Source organism: Tasmannia lanceolata, unplaced genomic scaffold (genome assembly GCF_043159265.1).
Source record: "Tasmannia lanceolata isolate RefF3 unplaced genomic scaffold, GAP_Taslan_0.1 ptg000015l, whole genome shotgun sequence".
NCBI lineage: Eukaryota > Viridiplantae > Streptophyta > Magnoliopsida > Canellales > Winteraceae > Tasmannia > Tasmannia lanceolata.
In genome coordinates, this window is record NW_027518692.1 from 30,538,252 (window position 1) to 30,553,438 (window position 15,187).

The following is a 15,187-nucleotide window of genomic DNA, read 5'->3' on the forward strand; positions in this document are numbered from 1 at the left end:
TTGGTTTTTTTTTTCTTTTGGGAATAGATACCACTATTAAGGGAAATGATATTTACGCCCTTTTTATCAACAGGGACACCCATTTGCCGCAATCAAAGCCTCTGGATTTTTCTGACATAAAGTACATGAGCCCCCTTTTTGCCATTGATACACTGACGCTGGGTGTCCCTGGTGATGAAAAGGGGCGTAAATATCACTTCCCCACTATTAAATATCATTATTAAAAATGAGGAATCAACACTATTGATCTTATAGAATATGAGGCAACCCGCCCATCCCATCTATAGTATGAGGGACTACAAAATATCAACCATTTAGCTTTTCCTTGGTTGAACCCTAAACGAGACTTGATCTATCAAGGGCTTAGGACCCACCGTGTTCTCCATGATATTTTGCAGGACCCATGATTTCCTTTTTTTAATCGGCAAGCTGGGGTTAGGCGGACCCTTACCAATATATTAATTAAAGAAAGATATTACAATAAAATAACCAAGACCCATGATTTCCATTGGGAGCAATGGGATAATCACGTATACGAGGCAGAAGTGGGGCTCTACAAGCGTCGTTTAGTAACGAGCGTAATAACACTTTCTTTTTTATCATTTCCCTTGAGACATAACCTCGCGTGGAACATGGAAAATCAACCTTCTATGAAAACTATACATTTGCAATGGAACACATTTCATTTCAATGATTTCATCGCTGAGAGTAAGTCACAAAACCAGTGGAGCATCAAAGGGAAGTGATATATTTGTCCCCTTTTTTACTTGGGACAGCCCCTCTAGTGTATTTATGACTGCTCATTTACACTAGTGGGGCTATCCTAACTCTAAGTTTTTAAAAAGAAAAAAAAGAGCGAATATATCGTTTCCCGGCATGGAATTGATTTGTCTGACGCGGGACCCGCCACAACACTCGAATAAATCGTAGAAAACTCTGGGCACGGATAAGGGTTTAAAGCCCCCCCCCCCCCCCCCCCCCCCAATCTTTTCTTAAAGCTGTTTGAAAAAACCCATCTCGAACAAAGAGGAGTGAGTCTTGAATTTCAAATCCCACTGAAACTAGGCAGGTGTGGTTTCTCTTACCAAATTCTCAACTGGGTCTGTTGGGTTTTGGATATTGCTGCTTGAATACTGTTCTCCTCTCTTTGGTTTTACTAAATTGTTGTTATTTTCGTCAATTAGTTATTTAAATACCATTTCCCGATTTCTGTGGTTCTCTATTTCTGTGTTCTGGTGCTTGGGAGTAGTGTTGTGATGGGCATTTATTAGTTTTCTTTTGCGTTGGGAGGTCCTAGTCGACTATTTTTTTTTTTGGTTAGTCAAAGCTGGGAAATGCTTGTTAATGGAATTTCCTTAAGTACCCAGATAAAAAATCCATGTAAATGAACAGTAGAAACAGAGAATAGGGAACGACTGCTAGCTGTTTCTGCATCTTTTCTGTTATTTAGGATAGAATTTGTGCAGTGGCATTAGATGGAAAACACCAAGCAAGTCTAGAAGCACTCTGATAAAATTTTCGCAAATAGGGAGGCTGTTTTCTGTTAAAGAGTAAAAGATAAATAATGCCTTTCTCCAACAGCTAAAGCTTTTGGGAAAAGTTGGTAAGTTAACATAGTATCAGAGCCAAAGGTCTCGAGTTCAAACCTCCCGGATAGCAAAAATCCACATGCGATGTCGGCCCAAAGCGGGGAGCACATGTGCCACGTGTTTGCCAAGTGGGCCACACATGTGGGAGAGTGTTAAAGTACAAAAGATAAATAACGCCTTTCTCCAACTGCTTAAGCTTTTGGAGAAGTTGGTAACTTAACATACAAAGAATTGGAATTAATTACTATCTGTTGGGGTTCCACTCAAAAAGCAAAGATCCCACATCGGAAAAGTGTATGGATATGGAAGGGCTTATAAGGACTTGGGCACCCTCCCCTTAATGACTATCTTATAAGGGTGAGTTCTACCTGGGTCCCTACAACTGGTTCAGACCGAGGCTAGCTTTTAAGGGTGAGTTCTACTCAAGTAACAAAAATTGTAATGATTGATTAAATATTCAATATGCTTGCGTATTTATTCTCTTGTTTAAAATCAAGTTTCATGTACCTATAATCATATCATTTCACAATTATTAAAATGCTCAGATCGAGAAGTTCATGTAGACAGCAACAGAGAATTGGTGAATTGGTGATAATTAGAAGTTGTGTTCATATGTTTCCTCCCCTGCGGTCAAATGCAGTGCCCTAGCTTTTAGGACCAAAGGGTTGGAATTTCATGGTCAACAGTTGATCCCACCTTAAGTCTCCTCTGTGCACAAATTTCTTGCTACTCTGCACCCACATTTCAAACTTTTCCATATTCCTGATAAAGTTCAACTTTTGGCACTTTCTGTTGTGCCATTTGCCAATAATAGATTCCCAGAAGTGTGAATTTAATGCTTATTAGAATTCACAGAACACCTGATATCTATTATCATTTTTATTCAATGATTATTTTTTCTATTGATAGAGATTCAAGCATTCCAGCTCTTGTGGGTCAGAAGATGGAATTAGTTTTAACTGTTTCAATTATTCAATTTTATGATGGCGTTAGTATTCCAGAGGTTCGGTGCCATTAAGAATTCTCGCTAGGAAAGCATTTGGTAGATCTATATATCATGCTTTAGTTTTTTCTATGTTGGAGATAAAAAACTGTTTTTTGTGTGGCTCCAAATGAAGGTGGTCTAGCACTAATAGAAGCGAAAACACAATATGCATTTGTTAAACAGAAGATTTCTAGCTGAAGATGCAAGCTCTGCAGACGCATTCCAAATAGGCCAACACATCGTCACCATTTTTAGCTGTAGTTCTTGGTTATATGATGTCCATCTGCTACTCTTATCTAGGTCAGTGATGTTGTGTTTAAGTGACCTATGCCAACTTTTTTTTTTAATGGCCTATGCCAAGCTTAAGACAATTTTTTCATAGAAAATGTTGGACTAAGTTTCACGTAAGGCAGCAAGTTGTGCTACGAATATAATGTTAATGTACAATCATACTTTCACACCTCTAAGCCCGACACTCGAAAAAAAAATCTTATTATCGTCAAAAGAACCTGAAAAAAAATAACCTTTGCTTTTCTTGTCCTGCGTGGTGCTCCCATCCCCTCTCTGACCAAATTTTATCAGTCTTTCTTCTCCTAATCATTCTTGTTTCCTATTTTTTCTCACCCTTTTCTTTTATTTTCGATTTTTTATTTTTCATCAATTCGGCCAAGTCATTCCTCAATCTGGTCATGGAAAATTGGAACTTGAAAAAGAAAAAAAAACAATTTTATTTATCTGTTGAACATTTGAAAGTAAGTTTTATGTCCAAAATGAGTCAACTCACGCTCCTGCTGCAATCATATCAGCAACCAAATATTTTGAGAAATTGGTGGAAAATCATTTGGGAAAAAGAATATAAGATCAAAGCTATATGCCAAAATGGATGATTCGTCCTGTCGGATGGATAAAACTAAATTTTGATTGGAGTGCTATGGGCAAGTTGGGGCTGGCACTAGGTTCATGATTCTAGTGGAAGAATTATCAATGCTTATTTGCAGGGGCGGAGCCACATATAGTGTGGGGGTAGCCAAGGCCCCTCCACCACCCACTCCCACACCACCCAAATGACCAATGCAGGCAAAGTGTAGATTATTATTTGGGGCCAGTGGTGATATGTGATTCGAATGAGGTGAAACCAAAGGCACTGCTTTGGGTCCTGCAAAGTTAACCATTGTGTCTCAATGGCAGTAGTGGACCATGCTCTGGGAGGGTTAATCCATCTTTATTACTCACTATTCCACCAAAGGGACTGTGTTGAAGTGATCCTTCTTGACCATATAGGTTGAGCGTAACTGGACTGCCTAAGAAAGGATTTAGTGGAGGAGCATAGTTCCTACATGCATTAATCCAATCCTGAATGAGCTAGTCCCTTTAAACCACCCATAATAAATTGGGTATCTGGGGGACACCAAGAATAATTTCACTGATCGTCATCCCTCCAACTGGGATGATAAATGCCATGGAACACTTTCATTCATCTCTTGCTAAATGCTCCAAATTGTTGATGGGAAGAAGGTACACCAAATTTATTCCATTCTGTTTTTTCTCACAAGATAACACCAGCTTCTCCAAAACTTGGTCAAAGGGTTATAAATAGCTTAAAAGAATTCATGGAAATTAACTGAAATACAGAAGCAATATCTCGTGTCAACTACCATGGGATCTGCATGGAATCATCAGAGAGATATCACATTTGACGTATTTGTCTCCAATTAAATCTTATCATCTAGTTGGCTGCATAAGGTCATTGCTCCTATTGAGGGTTTCAATTTCCAAAATGGTACATCGAATGGGACTCTTATTATTTAAATACATGCTAATGAAGTAATTGAAGGAATTCACTAAGACTTGTCCACTAGGCTCCAAAGCTCATGTCCTATATTTTTAATACTAGATTGCCGCACAGATGAGTCCATATCATAATGGAGTTAGAATTTTGGAGTTCTATTTTCATAGAAAACGGTTAGTACTTTTGCACTCAAAATAGGTTGCTTTTGGGCATGAGAAAGAAAAGATATGAGAGTACTGTTGAGCAAATTATGTTATTATATTTTCACCTAGAAAATCGATTATTCTCATATTCATCTGTTTGTTAGTTCATGTATTTCTGTTACCTTCTTGTCTTCTTGTTTTTTCCATATTTATTTCTACTGAGTTCAGAATTTTTTCTGGTGTTATACTGTATATTAATAAATTGTGCCCTGGGTGGTTGTATTGTGCTTTGTGTTCCATATCGATGTTTATAATTTGCAAGTCTGGTTGTGAAATGTAGCTCACTTCATTTTTTAGGGTTTCGGCACTTATTCAAATGCATACATGGTTGATGCATCTTTTGTTTATAAAAATCATTTATAGCATCACCCCCCTAAAGAAAATCTGTAATATAATGTGGCTAATAAACTCTCTTTTGCGCAGGTAAAAGGAGGAGGAACGTTTAGCTGCAGGTTAGACCTACTGAGCACTTAGTTCATCATGACACCCGTAACTCCTTGTTCTATAGACAATATCCATCTATTCCACATAACAAACTTCACCTCAACGAAAGAGAATCGACTAACAAAATGCAATTTTCCTACAACCACAAAACCAAAATTACACTCACAAATGTTTCTACTACCTCAGTCAATATCTGTGAGATTGTTCTCAAAATACAGAAGTGGCAGTGTTATACATCGTGGATCAACAAGCCAAATCTTAGCATCTATAAGGACCAATGTAGCCGTAGAGGAGCCAAATTCTTCCATTGAAGATATAGATACTGAAAAAACTTCGAAAGTCCCAACCTCCACAGCTGAAACAAGTGAAGCATCCTCAGCAGGAGATGACAATGTTAATACTATTGCTAAATCCAAGCGCACAAGACCTGTCAGGAAGAGTGACATGCCACCAGTGCAGACCGAGGAACTTCTCCCAGGTGCTACTTTTACGGGGAAAGTGAGATCTGTCCAACCATTTGGAGCTTTTGTTGACTTTGGGGCTTTCACGGACGGCTTAGTACATGTTTCAAGGATGAGTGATAGCTTTGTCAAGGATGTGAATGACGTAGTTTCTGTTGGGCAAGAAGTGAAAGTAAGGCTAGTGGAAGCAAATATTGAAACCCGAAGGATTTCACTAACAATGCGTGAAAGTGATGATATCAGTGGTACTGGGGATAAGCCAAGACCAGCCCGAAAAAATGCTACAAAGCCCGATCAAAAGCGAGATGAAATACAGAAAGCCTCGAAGTTCGTCCAGGGCCAGGTTCTGGATGGAACTGTAAAGAACACAATGAGATCGGGTGCTTTTATATCACTTCCCGATGGTGAGGAAGGATTTCTTCCCACATCTGAGGAATCCGAGGGGTTTGGTGGTATTATGGGAAGCTCTGCATTACAGATTGGTCAAGAAGTTAATGTCCGAGTGTTGCGTGTAACAAGAGGAAAGGCAACTTTGACTATGAAAAAGGAAGAAGATGTTGACAAGTTGAACTCGAGACTCAACCAGGGGGTAGTTCATGTAGCAACTAACCCATTTATGTTGGCTTTCTGTCAGAACGAGGCTATTTCTTCATTTTTGGAAGAGAGGGAGAAATCGCAGGAATCGGCCGAAACTTTGAGCGCATCCAAAACTTCAGAGAAGATGAGTTCTCAAACTTTGATATCAGAGGACAATGTATCCTCTACAAATATGCTAATAGATGAGGCTCATGTGAAAGATGGAATAAAGGAAGGTATGAATAAAAATGCCTCAGTTAGTGAAACAGGTGATCAGATCTCATCAGAAAGGATGGTCGCTGAGGAATTTGTAGTGAGTCAAGCTGATGATACTTTAGTAATTGATAAAGTGGAGGCAGAAGTGTCTACACATACAGAGGAAAAAGTATCATCCACTGGTGTAACTACTATAGATGAGTCTCCTATAAGTGATGGAATGGAGGGAGATAGAAAAGGATCTGACTCGCTCAGTGAAATGGGCGATCAAATCTCAACTTCAGAAAGTGTGACGAGTGAGGGAGTTATGGTCAGTCAAGTCGATGATACTTTAATTAATGATAAAGTGGAGATAGAAGTGCCACTAGTTGTAGAGAATGAAATATCTTCCAATGTGTCAAAAGATGATGCAAGGGCAACACCTTCTATCCCTAAACAAAATGGGAGTGTTGCCTCCAATGGACAAACAGAAATTCCAATACTCCAGGAAGGTATAGTTAAAGGTTCTCTACTTTCCTATACATTCATTTTTCTTGTCGCTCGTCTTATCACAAAAATCAGATCTACTGATTTATAACTGCTTTGCACACTAAATGAGTGATACCTTCGATAGTCAAGAGATCATTTAGTTACATGATCATTCGTTACAGTCTATGATTTGTGAACTAGCCATGATTCAATGGTTTATTGGTTGTTTGCAGAGCATATTAGAAAAGTATCTCCTGCCATGCACTGTTTATTAGTAAAAGAACCTGTACTATTATTCTGTGTTGTATATATAAAGAAATAATGGATGGTGGCGTCTATTATACTGTTTACATAGATTTGAAGTTCTCCAAGACAGGAATCTCTGAAATGACCATGCATGTTTTGTGACTTGTGGGGTACTGACGTTGATACATCCATATGGACGATGTTTCAATGCTAAAACAATTCTGTAATGACAATGCATGTTTTGTGACTCGTGGGGTCTTTGGCTAAGTCAACTCCTTTTTACCTTGGCCTCATTCTTGTCCAAGTCTGTGTTTTCCCCAACAAAGTCATGTAAAAACTCCTTTGAGGCTTTGACCCTCCCGTGTTATGACCACGCCAACTGAGTACTTAGCCGCGTCAACCGAGTATTCAGTCACATCTCACCGAGTTAACTAGGATTTGTTTTGGCCGCATTTTGACCCGCATCCACATTTTAAAACACTGCTCGAGAGCCTGTTAGCACGTAATGCCAAATTGAAAACTAGCCCATATCGATTCATATCCATAATACCAACATAAGCTCTATCAGCTTCTGTTTAGTTTCATGTGACTGTTGAAAGTAAATTTACTGTCACGCTCTAAATGTAACTTAAGAACTCATGTTGGTATCAGTCAACAATCCAGATTTGTTGACTGTCACTTATATTCATTCCATCAACATAGATTTCTTTCCAAGATACAGTGCCATTTCATTTTTCCCATCTCTAAGCTTTTCCAAGAAAACTACTTAGGAGTTGATGCCTGAGACCTGCAGTCCTATTGTATCCTAACCAGTTTATTTGATTATCCATGATCATTTCTTTGAAGTATATCTTGAAATGATAAACTGTGGCAGGAATCATTATTTGAGCTCAATAAGGCCAATGAATTATGTAATGTTCACTCATATAGTCAATATTTACTCTACTGATTGGGTGTGATTTGAATTGACGTGCGAAATGCAGCCACAACTGTATCAGCAGCTCTTGTAAAGCATCTACGTGACGAAACCGGAGCAGGGATGATGGACTGCAAAAAAGCTCTTGCAGAAACTAAAGGTGACCTTGTTAAAGCTCAGGAGCTTCTCAGAAAGAAAGGCTTAGCAATTGCAGAGAAAAAATCCAGCAGAGCTAAGGCAGAAGGAAGAATTGGTTCATATATTCACGATAACAGAATAGGTGTCTTGATCGAGGTGAACTGTGAGACGGATTTTGTTTCTCGTGGTGACTTTTTCAAACAATTAGTTGACGACCTTGCCATGCAAGTGGCTGCTTGTCCACAAGTGCAATATTTGGTTACTGAAAATGTCCCAAAGGAGATTGTAGACAGGGAAAGGGAGATTGAAATGCAAAAGGAAGATCTTATGAAAAAACCCGAGCAAATCAGATCGAAAATTGTTGAAGGTCGTGTTAGGAAGAGGCTTGAAGAGTTTGCACTGCTTGAGCAAACATACATTAAAAATGATAAATTAGTGGTGAAGGATTGGATCAAACAGACAATTTCAACACTTGGAGAAAATATAAAAGTGAAAAGATTCGTCCGTTACAATCTCGGTGAAGGTTTGGAGAAGAAAAGTCAGAACTTGGCTTCGGAAGTGGCCGCCCAAACTATGTCAAAGCCATCCCATGCAGTATCTAAAGATCAATCTGTTGTGGAAGCCAAGGATATTATTGGCAAGTAAGTTTTTCTCACAATGAAATTTGTTTATTATGCAAGTTGTTTTAATTAAGCAAGTACCAGTAAACTTTTGAGAGATAAAGTGATAAACACGACAACCTAGTTTTATAAACCGCAGATACTGTGTCCATGCATTCACGAATTCTGGATAATCAAGTCTTATTTCGAAAGAGATGAGAATGCCCACTTTAAAAATCACCTGAATGGTTTCTTAAGACATGAAGGCCATGTATGGCAACCATAATTTTTTTTTCATGGAATATTAGCTTACCGAGTGTTGAGAGAGAGCTAGGGAGAGTGGGAGAGGTAGAGAATTGAGAGGGCATGAGTAAGGAGATGATGCGAAGTGGCAAAAAAAAAAAGAAGGGAAAAATAAAACTCTATTCAAATGAGAGTTTTTCTTTTCCGTATTTTTCAGAAACTTCTCACCCTCTCCTCACTCGTTCACTCTCAATTCTCTGTCTCCTGCCCCCCTTGCTCCTCTCCCACCACTTGATAAACCAATATTCCATGGAAAAAATTTCATGGCTTAAAAAGTAATAGGAACTTACGAAAATAGACTTTTGATGCAGTTCAGCATCTTTAGAGAGTTGTTATATGATAATGTGCATATATCGCAGGCAAAACTACAATTGGGGACCACTTGTTCAATGATTCAACCATTTATCTCCTAGGCCTAGCTATGGATGGACCATGCACCAAAATCCATCCCTATCTGATTCCATGACATCATAAAATAAGAAAAGGAATGGTTTATACTTTATATTCATCAAGAAAGCCTCTACAAATTGGAGGTTTAGATTCATGTGATGTTTTTTTATTTTGCTGCATGGCCCGTCCATAGAAATGCCAACCAAAGAAGTTGTTTAGATCATTGAACAAGCAGGCTCCACTTGTTTTTCTGCGTGCTTGAATCATATATATGCGATCAACAGACTTCATCACAGGGAATTGATATCACTCCCTTATTTTGTTAATAACAACCCTTTCTTTATTTTGAATTTCTCCTTTTCTTTTTTATTTTGCACTTCTTTAATTAGCTATTAACAGATGTTATAATTCCTAACAAGCAGCCAACAACCAATAAAAAAACTGTTTAATAAAATGACGAGTGTCGTTCTCAAAACCAGGGAGTACAGACTATAGATATCATTTCCATTGATTCTATTCCATTGATTTCAGGGTATTTCAGGTCCAATAAGGCTGAGTTTTATTCAATGCCCCTTATCATTTCCCTTTATCTCACAGTCTAAACATCACACTGATCAGTGAGATCCTAGCTCTATGATCGATGTCCAACAATTGTCAGAATTGATGTTCAATGCTCAGATCTTGTAACTCGTGTCGTTGATCGGATAGTCTATGCCCTTGATTATACTCATGTCTGTAGCACCATTCCTTGAGATGTTTGGGTCATGGTCCATCTTTGATGGTTCCCACCTAGTGATGTGGGTCCCACGTGCCAAATATGTGTCATGTGTACTATGGTAGAGCAGTTCCAATTGGACCGTCAACCATACACAATTTTTTGTAATTTTAATCATGGTTTCAAAACTCCCACAATTCAACTATTTTCTCACCTTGGCTGCATTTTTGTCCAAGTCCGTGTTTTGCCCTATAAAGTCAATCAAAACTCCTTTGACTCTCATGATTTATGACTGAGTCAACCAAGTACTCAACCGCGTCGTGCCGAGTCGATTAGGATTTTCTTTGGCAACGATTAGGAATACAACGGGCGTGTACACATGAGCCCTTTGGATTGAAGTAATTGTGATTGACTTATCTGTCCCTCATTCACTTGACATAAAGAAATTAAGCTCAGCGAAACCCAAAAAATGTATATATGTTGGTTGAGTAGGTATGCTTTTGCATTTATGTAAAAATATGTGTGTATGTATGTGCACATATGCTCATCTATTTTTCTATGATCACAAGTTTCTGCTTTTGTATTTGTATGTTCAAACGTGTTCATGTACCCCGAGCTTCATGCCTATATGTATATTCATTTGCATTTATGTGTGTATACTTCTATTGGGGGCATATGGGGCCGTCTGGATACGCGGATTTTAGAATCTTGGATTTCCTCAAAAATGGGAGACGAGAGAAGGAGACGGACCGTCGTTTTCTGATTGCTCGCCCTTCTTTCTGCCGAGCGAGGGAGTAGGAAATCGTCTTGTGTTTCCAGGTTTTAGAAATCCCAGGATAGGAGCGAGATTTCTAAAACCTGGATTTCTTACTTAAAATCCAGGATAATGGATTGTAAAATCCAGAATTTTACACTGCTTTCAAACTAAAACCTGGATTCTAAAATCCACATATCCAAACATTCCCAAATGTGTCTGTGTTTCATGTAAGCTCATTTTATATGTATGCTTCTATTGCAGAAATACATTTTTCTGTAAGCAATTATGTCTGAGATACTCAAATATTTGTTGCAGACCACCAACAGTAGCCATCTCCGCGGCACTTGTTAAGCAACTCCGGGAAGAAACCGGTGCCGGCATGATGGACTGCAAAAAAGCTCTGTCGGAAACAAGTGGTGACCTCGAGAAAGCCCAGGAATACCTCCGAAAGAAGGGCCTATCAGTGGCCGACAAGAAATTCAGCCGGTTAGCAGCAGAGGGTCGGATAGGATCATACATTCATGGCTCCCGAATTGGGGTCCTAATTGAGGTCAATTGTGAGACTGACTTTGTGGGCCGAAGCAAAAAGTTCAAGGAGTTGGTTGATGATCTCGCAATGCAAGTTGTGGGTTGTCCTCAAGTACAATATGTCTCAGTTGAAGAGATTCCAGAGAGCATAGAAAGAAAGGAGAGAGAGTTGGAGATGCAAAGGGAGGATTTACAGTCGAAGCCGGAGAATATTAGGGCTAAGATTGTTGATGGGCGAATTTCGAAGAGGCTGGGAGAGCTCACACTCTTGGAGCAGCCCTTCATCAAAGATGATAGTGTGTTGGTGAAGGACTTGGTCAAACAGATGGTTGCAGCTCTTGGAGAGAATATAAGAGTTCGGAGATTCGCTCGTTTCACTCTTGGGGAGGCAATGGAGGATGCAAAAATGGCAGCCAATTCGTAGGCAGAGAAACAAGATAGATCTCGGAGAAAAACATCGGTAAATGTCGATCTTGGCTGTGGAATCAGATCACTTTACAGTGCTAAGAAGCCCCTATGACAGAAGGTATTTAAGGGAAGGAAATGTTGAAGAGTATGTGATTCTTTTTGCTGTGAATGGGAGTGAGATTTTAGGCTGAGCTGGGAGAATTTTTATGTTTGCTTTCGTACTACCATTTGAATAAACTTTTGGCATATATTTTAGAGAAATGTTGTATCATAAACATATCTCAGATTGTTTTTTCCTTACTGATAGAAGGCCCTTGCTATTGAATTTGATACTAATTGTGCACAGGGTGGCAAGTTTGCAATCAACTAAGTGGGTGTGCTTTGGAACTAGTAAATGAAATCAACTTTTAATTAGGTTGCTAATCTGCAGGCTACTTGGTGGGTTATTTTTTGTATGCGTCTCTTGTGTCAATCACGCAATCCTAACATCCAATAATGTGTATTTTTGTAGTTAAATGAACTGCCTCCTATATGTAATTTTAGTTTCAGACTGTACTTTTTAATGATTAAAAAAGAAAATTTTGGCATGATTTCTGATAGGATATCCAAAGCAAGGATTATCATTTGGATGGTTCAAATCATTCAGTGGGACCTTGTATGTAATTTTAAGAAGAGTAATACAGAAATGTAAATGAGCCAGACCTTCATACTTATCACATTGTAACTAGAAAGAGACCTAAAGAGGTAGAAAAATGTGCAGTCCCGGACAAAACATGTTAAGAGTCAAGCAAGATTGCTTGAAGCATTACACCCTAGGTATCTAGTTTCGAATACTAAGTTTGTTGCCTCCAGCCCTTATATATATATATATATATATATATATATATATATAGCGAGAGAGATACATTAGGGTTAATGACTAGTTAATGGACTCTAGCCCACCCACTGCACCGGTCCATTATCTTATTGGGACATATATGGGTTTATACTATAAAACAAAGGCACCTCAACTGACACACTACCTTACTAATTTTGTTTGACCCATTCAAAAACTGACACAAATTCCCTCTCCACAATACCTCTCCAAACCTTACACAATACCCACCAATAATTCTCTCCATCAGCCAAAATCCACCGTCCATTTCCCCTCACCTTCCCTCCTCACTCAAATCCATCCGTCCATTATCATGAACCAACTTCAACAACTGAGCTCCCTTCCTCCTCCCTCTAGCACTACACTCCCCTTGCAACGCCACCACCACCGCCCCCGCCACCACCGGCGGCACCACCTCCAACCTCCCATTCCCGCCGGAAAAAATCGCGGCCAAAACACTAATTGCACATTCCTTCCCCCTCCCTTCCATCTTCCCCAACATCTCCACCAACATAGGCACAACCAATGCGTGGGCCCGCAATTCCTCCGCCCCCTCCTCCACCATATATAACAATTCCAACACCGCCAAACCCCGCTCCGCCGCCGGTCCATCCAGCTCCGGCACCGCCTCCACCACCGCTGGCACAGCTCCGGCTGCCACCGCCACGTGTCGGTTCTCCTCCGCCAGGCATAAAGCTAACAACACCTTAGTCGCCGCCCTCGCAGCCGGTGCAACTTTTAAAAATCCTACCACTCCGGCCATCACCGCCGGCGGGCATCCGGTGCCGGAATCCGGGTCCGGCACTAGAGATTGTTCAAGAAGGTTGAGAGCAGAGAGGCGGGTGGGGGATGACGTGGAGCTGAGCTGGAGCTCTGCCACGTGGAAGAGCTCGGCGAGATTGGTGGAAGGAGGTAGTTTTGGTGGGTTCGATTGGGTAGGGTTTGGGTCCGATGAAGGGTTTGGAATTGGGTCCGATTGGGATGGGGGCTGGTGGTGGTGGAAAGGGGGGAATCGCCATTGGGTGAAGCTTTGGGAGGTGGAGGATGAGGAGGAAGAGGAGGAAGGGGGTTGTGGGTTGGGTCCGGGATGGAGTGGGTTAGGGTCCGGTTGTGGTGGGTTGGGTCCGGGAAGGGTTGGGGTTTGTGGGGTTGTTGGGCTGAGGACGGATTGGGTGCAGTTACCAAAAATGCCACATGAGAAAAGAGGCCTAGGAGGGGTTTTCAGCTTGGGATGAGTTTTCATGGTGGAGAGAGAGAGAGAGAGAGAGAGAGAGAGAGATTGTTTTTGAATTTCTCTTGTTTTGATTGTTTGTTTGTTTTTATGGGGAGAGTAATAGCTGGCATGTACTGTAAGAGCGTGCAAAATCAGAGGGGTCTGGGCACTGCAATTCTGAAACAAAGAAAAAGCCAAATGAAGAGGACGGTGTAGTTTACGTGGATGAGGGGTATTTTTGTCAATTTAAAAGATCACCGTGTATCAGATGATCTGGACCATCAATCTTTAGATCATACGGGGCCACAAGATGGATGGTCCAGATCACTTGACACTATGGTGATCAAGGCCTAGGATCATCTGATCAAGGTTTCTTTGCTACATAAAAGGGGTACTGGTTTTAATTCACTCGCGGGCCCCAGATAAACGGGTTAGGATACAATTGAATACATGGTCCCCACCTGCTATTTTTGTTTTACAATTAACTATTTTTTAATTTAAGTTACAAAGAATAGTTAATCATTTTTAAGGGTTTTGCTAGGCAATTTCGCGGAAAGCCATTTCACGGCTGACTTTTGTGAGAAGCTACTTCACCTGACAAGTATTTACTATTTAATGTTGGGCATTTGCTATCACATACGCCCAACAACAACTGTTCCATGAAATTTCTTGAATCCCAAATTATTCACAAAACACTGGGCATTGTCAACATGCTTGGTGAGTTAGTAGCATTATTTGAAGCCCTGCTTTGAAGTATTCATATGAGCTTTGCAATTCTTCAGGATCATTTTTCCTTGATGATGCTTTGCAATACCCTTCTAATGGGTGGTTTTAGATTAGCTCTTGCATCTTCATATGAGCTTCTTGCTTGTTTACAATTCAAGTTGCCAGTTTTGGGTCCTGTTGAAGTGTTTGTACCCTTTTAATGGGTGGTTTTAGATAGCTCTTATTAGTTGTTATTGCTGGTGATTCCATTGCAGCATTGTCTCGATGGTACCAAATTCTAGAATTGGAATCATGATTGATTCCCTTGACAAATTTTAGTGCTTACACAAACACTAGAATTGGAATTGTTATCCGTTTACAGTGGGAATTGGAATTGGAATTGCAATTGGATTGGAATGTGATACCGATCCCCGATTCCAGCAATCCAGACGCACCCTCATTAGTCATTAGAGAGGAATTCAGGGGCCTAGTAGGTTTGCAACTTTCTTGGAAACTTAGAATTTTTTTATAGGAAACATTTTCTATAAAAGATAAGTTTATCAATCACTACAAAATTTATACCCCATTGGATTGCCAGAAAAAAGTTTCTGACGGAAAACCTTTTCTCATGAAATTTTTTCTTTCCGCAATTTAGCGAAAAATG

General features: G+C 40.0%; 2 protein-coding genes across 3 annotated transcripts; one reads left to right on the forward strand and one right to left on the reverse strand.

The window, feature by feature from the left end:
* The first annotated feature begins 974 nt into the window (after nt 1–974).
* LOC143846335 (polyprotein of EF-Ts, chloroplastic-like) lies at nt 975–12,074 on the forward strand. Of its 2 annotated transcripts, none has more exons than XM_077354765.1 (4): nt 975–1,069; nt 4,990–6,766; nt 7,961–8,672; nt 11,111–12,074. In XM_077354765.1, exons 2-4 carry the CDS (start codon nt 5,047–5,049, stop codon nt 11,745–11,747), a joined length of 3,069 nt encoding a protein of 1,022 aa, XP_077210880.1. In that variant the 5' UTR covers nt 975–1,069; nt 4,990–5,046; the 3' UTR covers nt 11,748–12,074. The 2 variants fall into 2 exon arrangements, with proteins under 2 accessions (XP_077210880.1, XP_077210881.1); XM_077354766.1 differs by having other exon boundaries at nt 4,990–6,754.
* Nucleotides 12,075–12,363: 289 nt separating this feature from the next.
* On the reverse strand, nt 12,364–13,998 carry LOC143845669 (ARM repeat superfamily protein). Its single transcript, XM_077354067.1, has one exon. It carries the CDS (start codon nt 13,846–13,848, stop codon nt 12,880–12,882), a length of 969 nt encoding a protein of 322 aa, XP_077210182.1. The 5' UTR covers nt 13,849–13,998; the 3' UTR covers nt 12,364–12,879.
* Nucleotides 13,999–15,187: the final 1,189 nt, after the last annotated feature.

Bases quoted from the DNA above. Each gene is read 5' to 3' on its own strand.
- LOC143846335 (XM_077354765.1), top strand. From the start codon at position 5,047: ATGACACCCGTAACTCCTTGTTCTATAGACAATATCCATCTATTCCAC. The intron at 6,767-7,960 runs GTTCTCTACTTT...TGCGAAATGCAG, and splicing joins CCAGGAAGGTATAGTTAAAG to CCACAACTGTATCAGCAGCT. The intron at 8,673-11,110 runs GTAAGTTTTTCT...TATTTGTTGCAG, and splicing joins GCCAAGGATATTATTGGCAA to ACCACCAACAGTAGCCATCT.
- LOC143845669 (XM_077354067.1), bottom strand. From the start codon at position 13,848: ATGAAAACTCATCCCAAGCTGAAAACCCCTCCTAGGCCTCTTTTCTCA.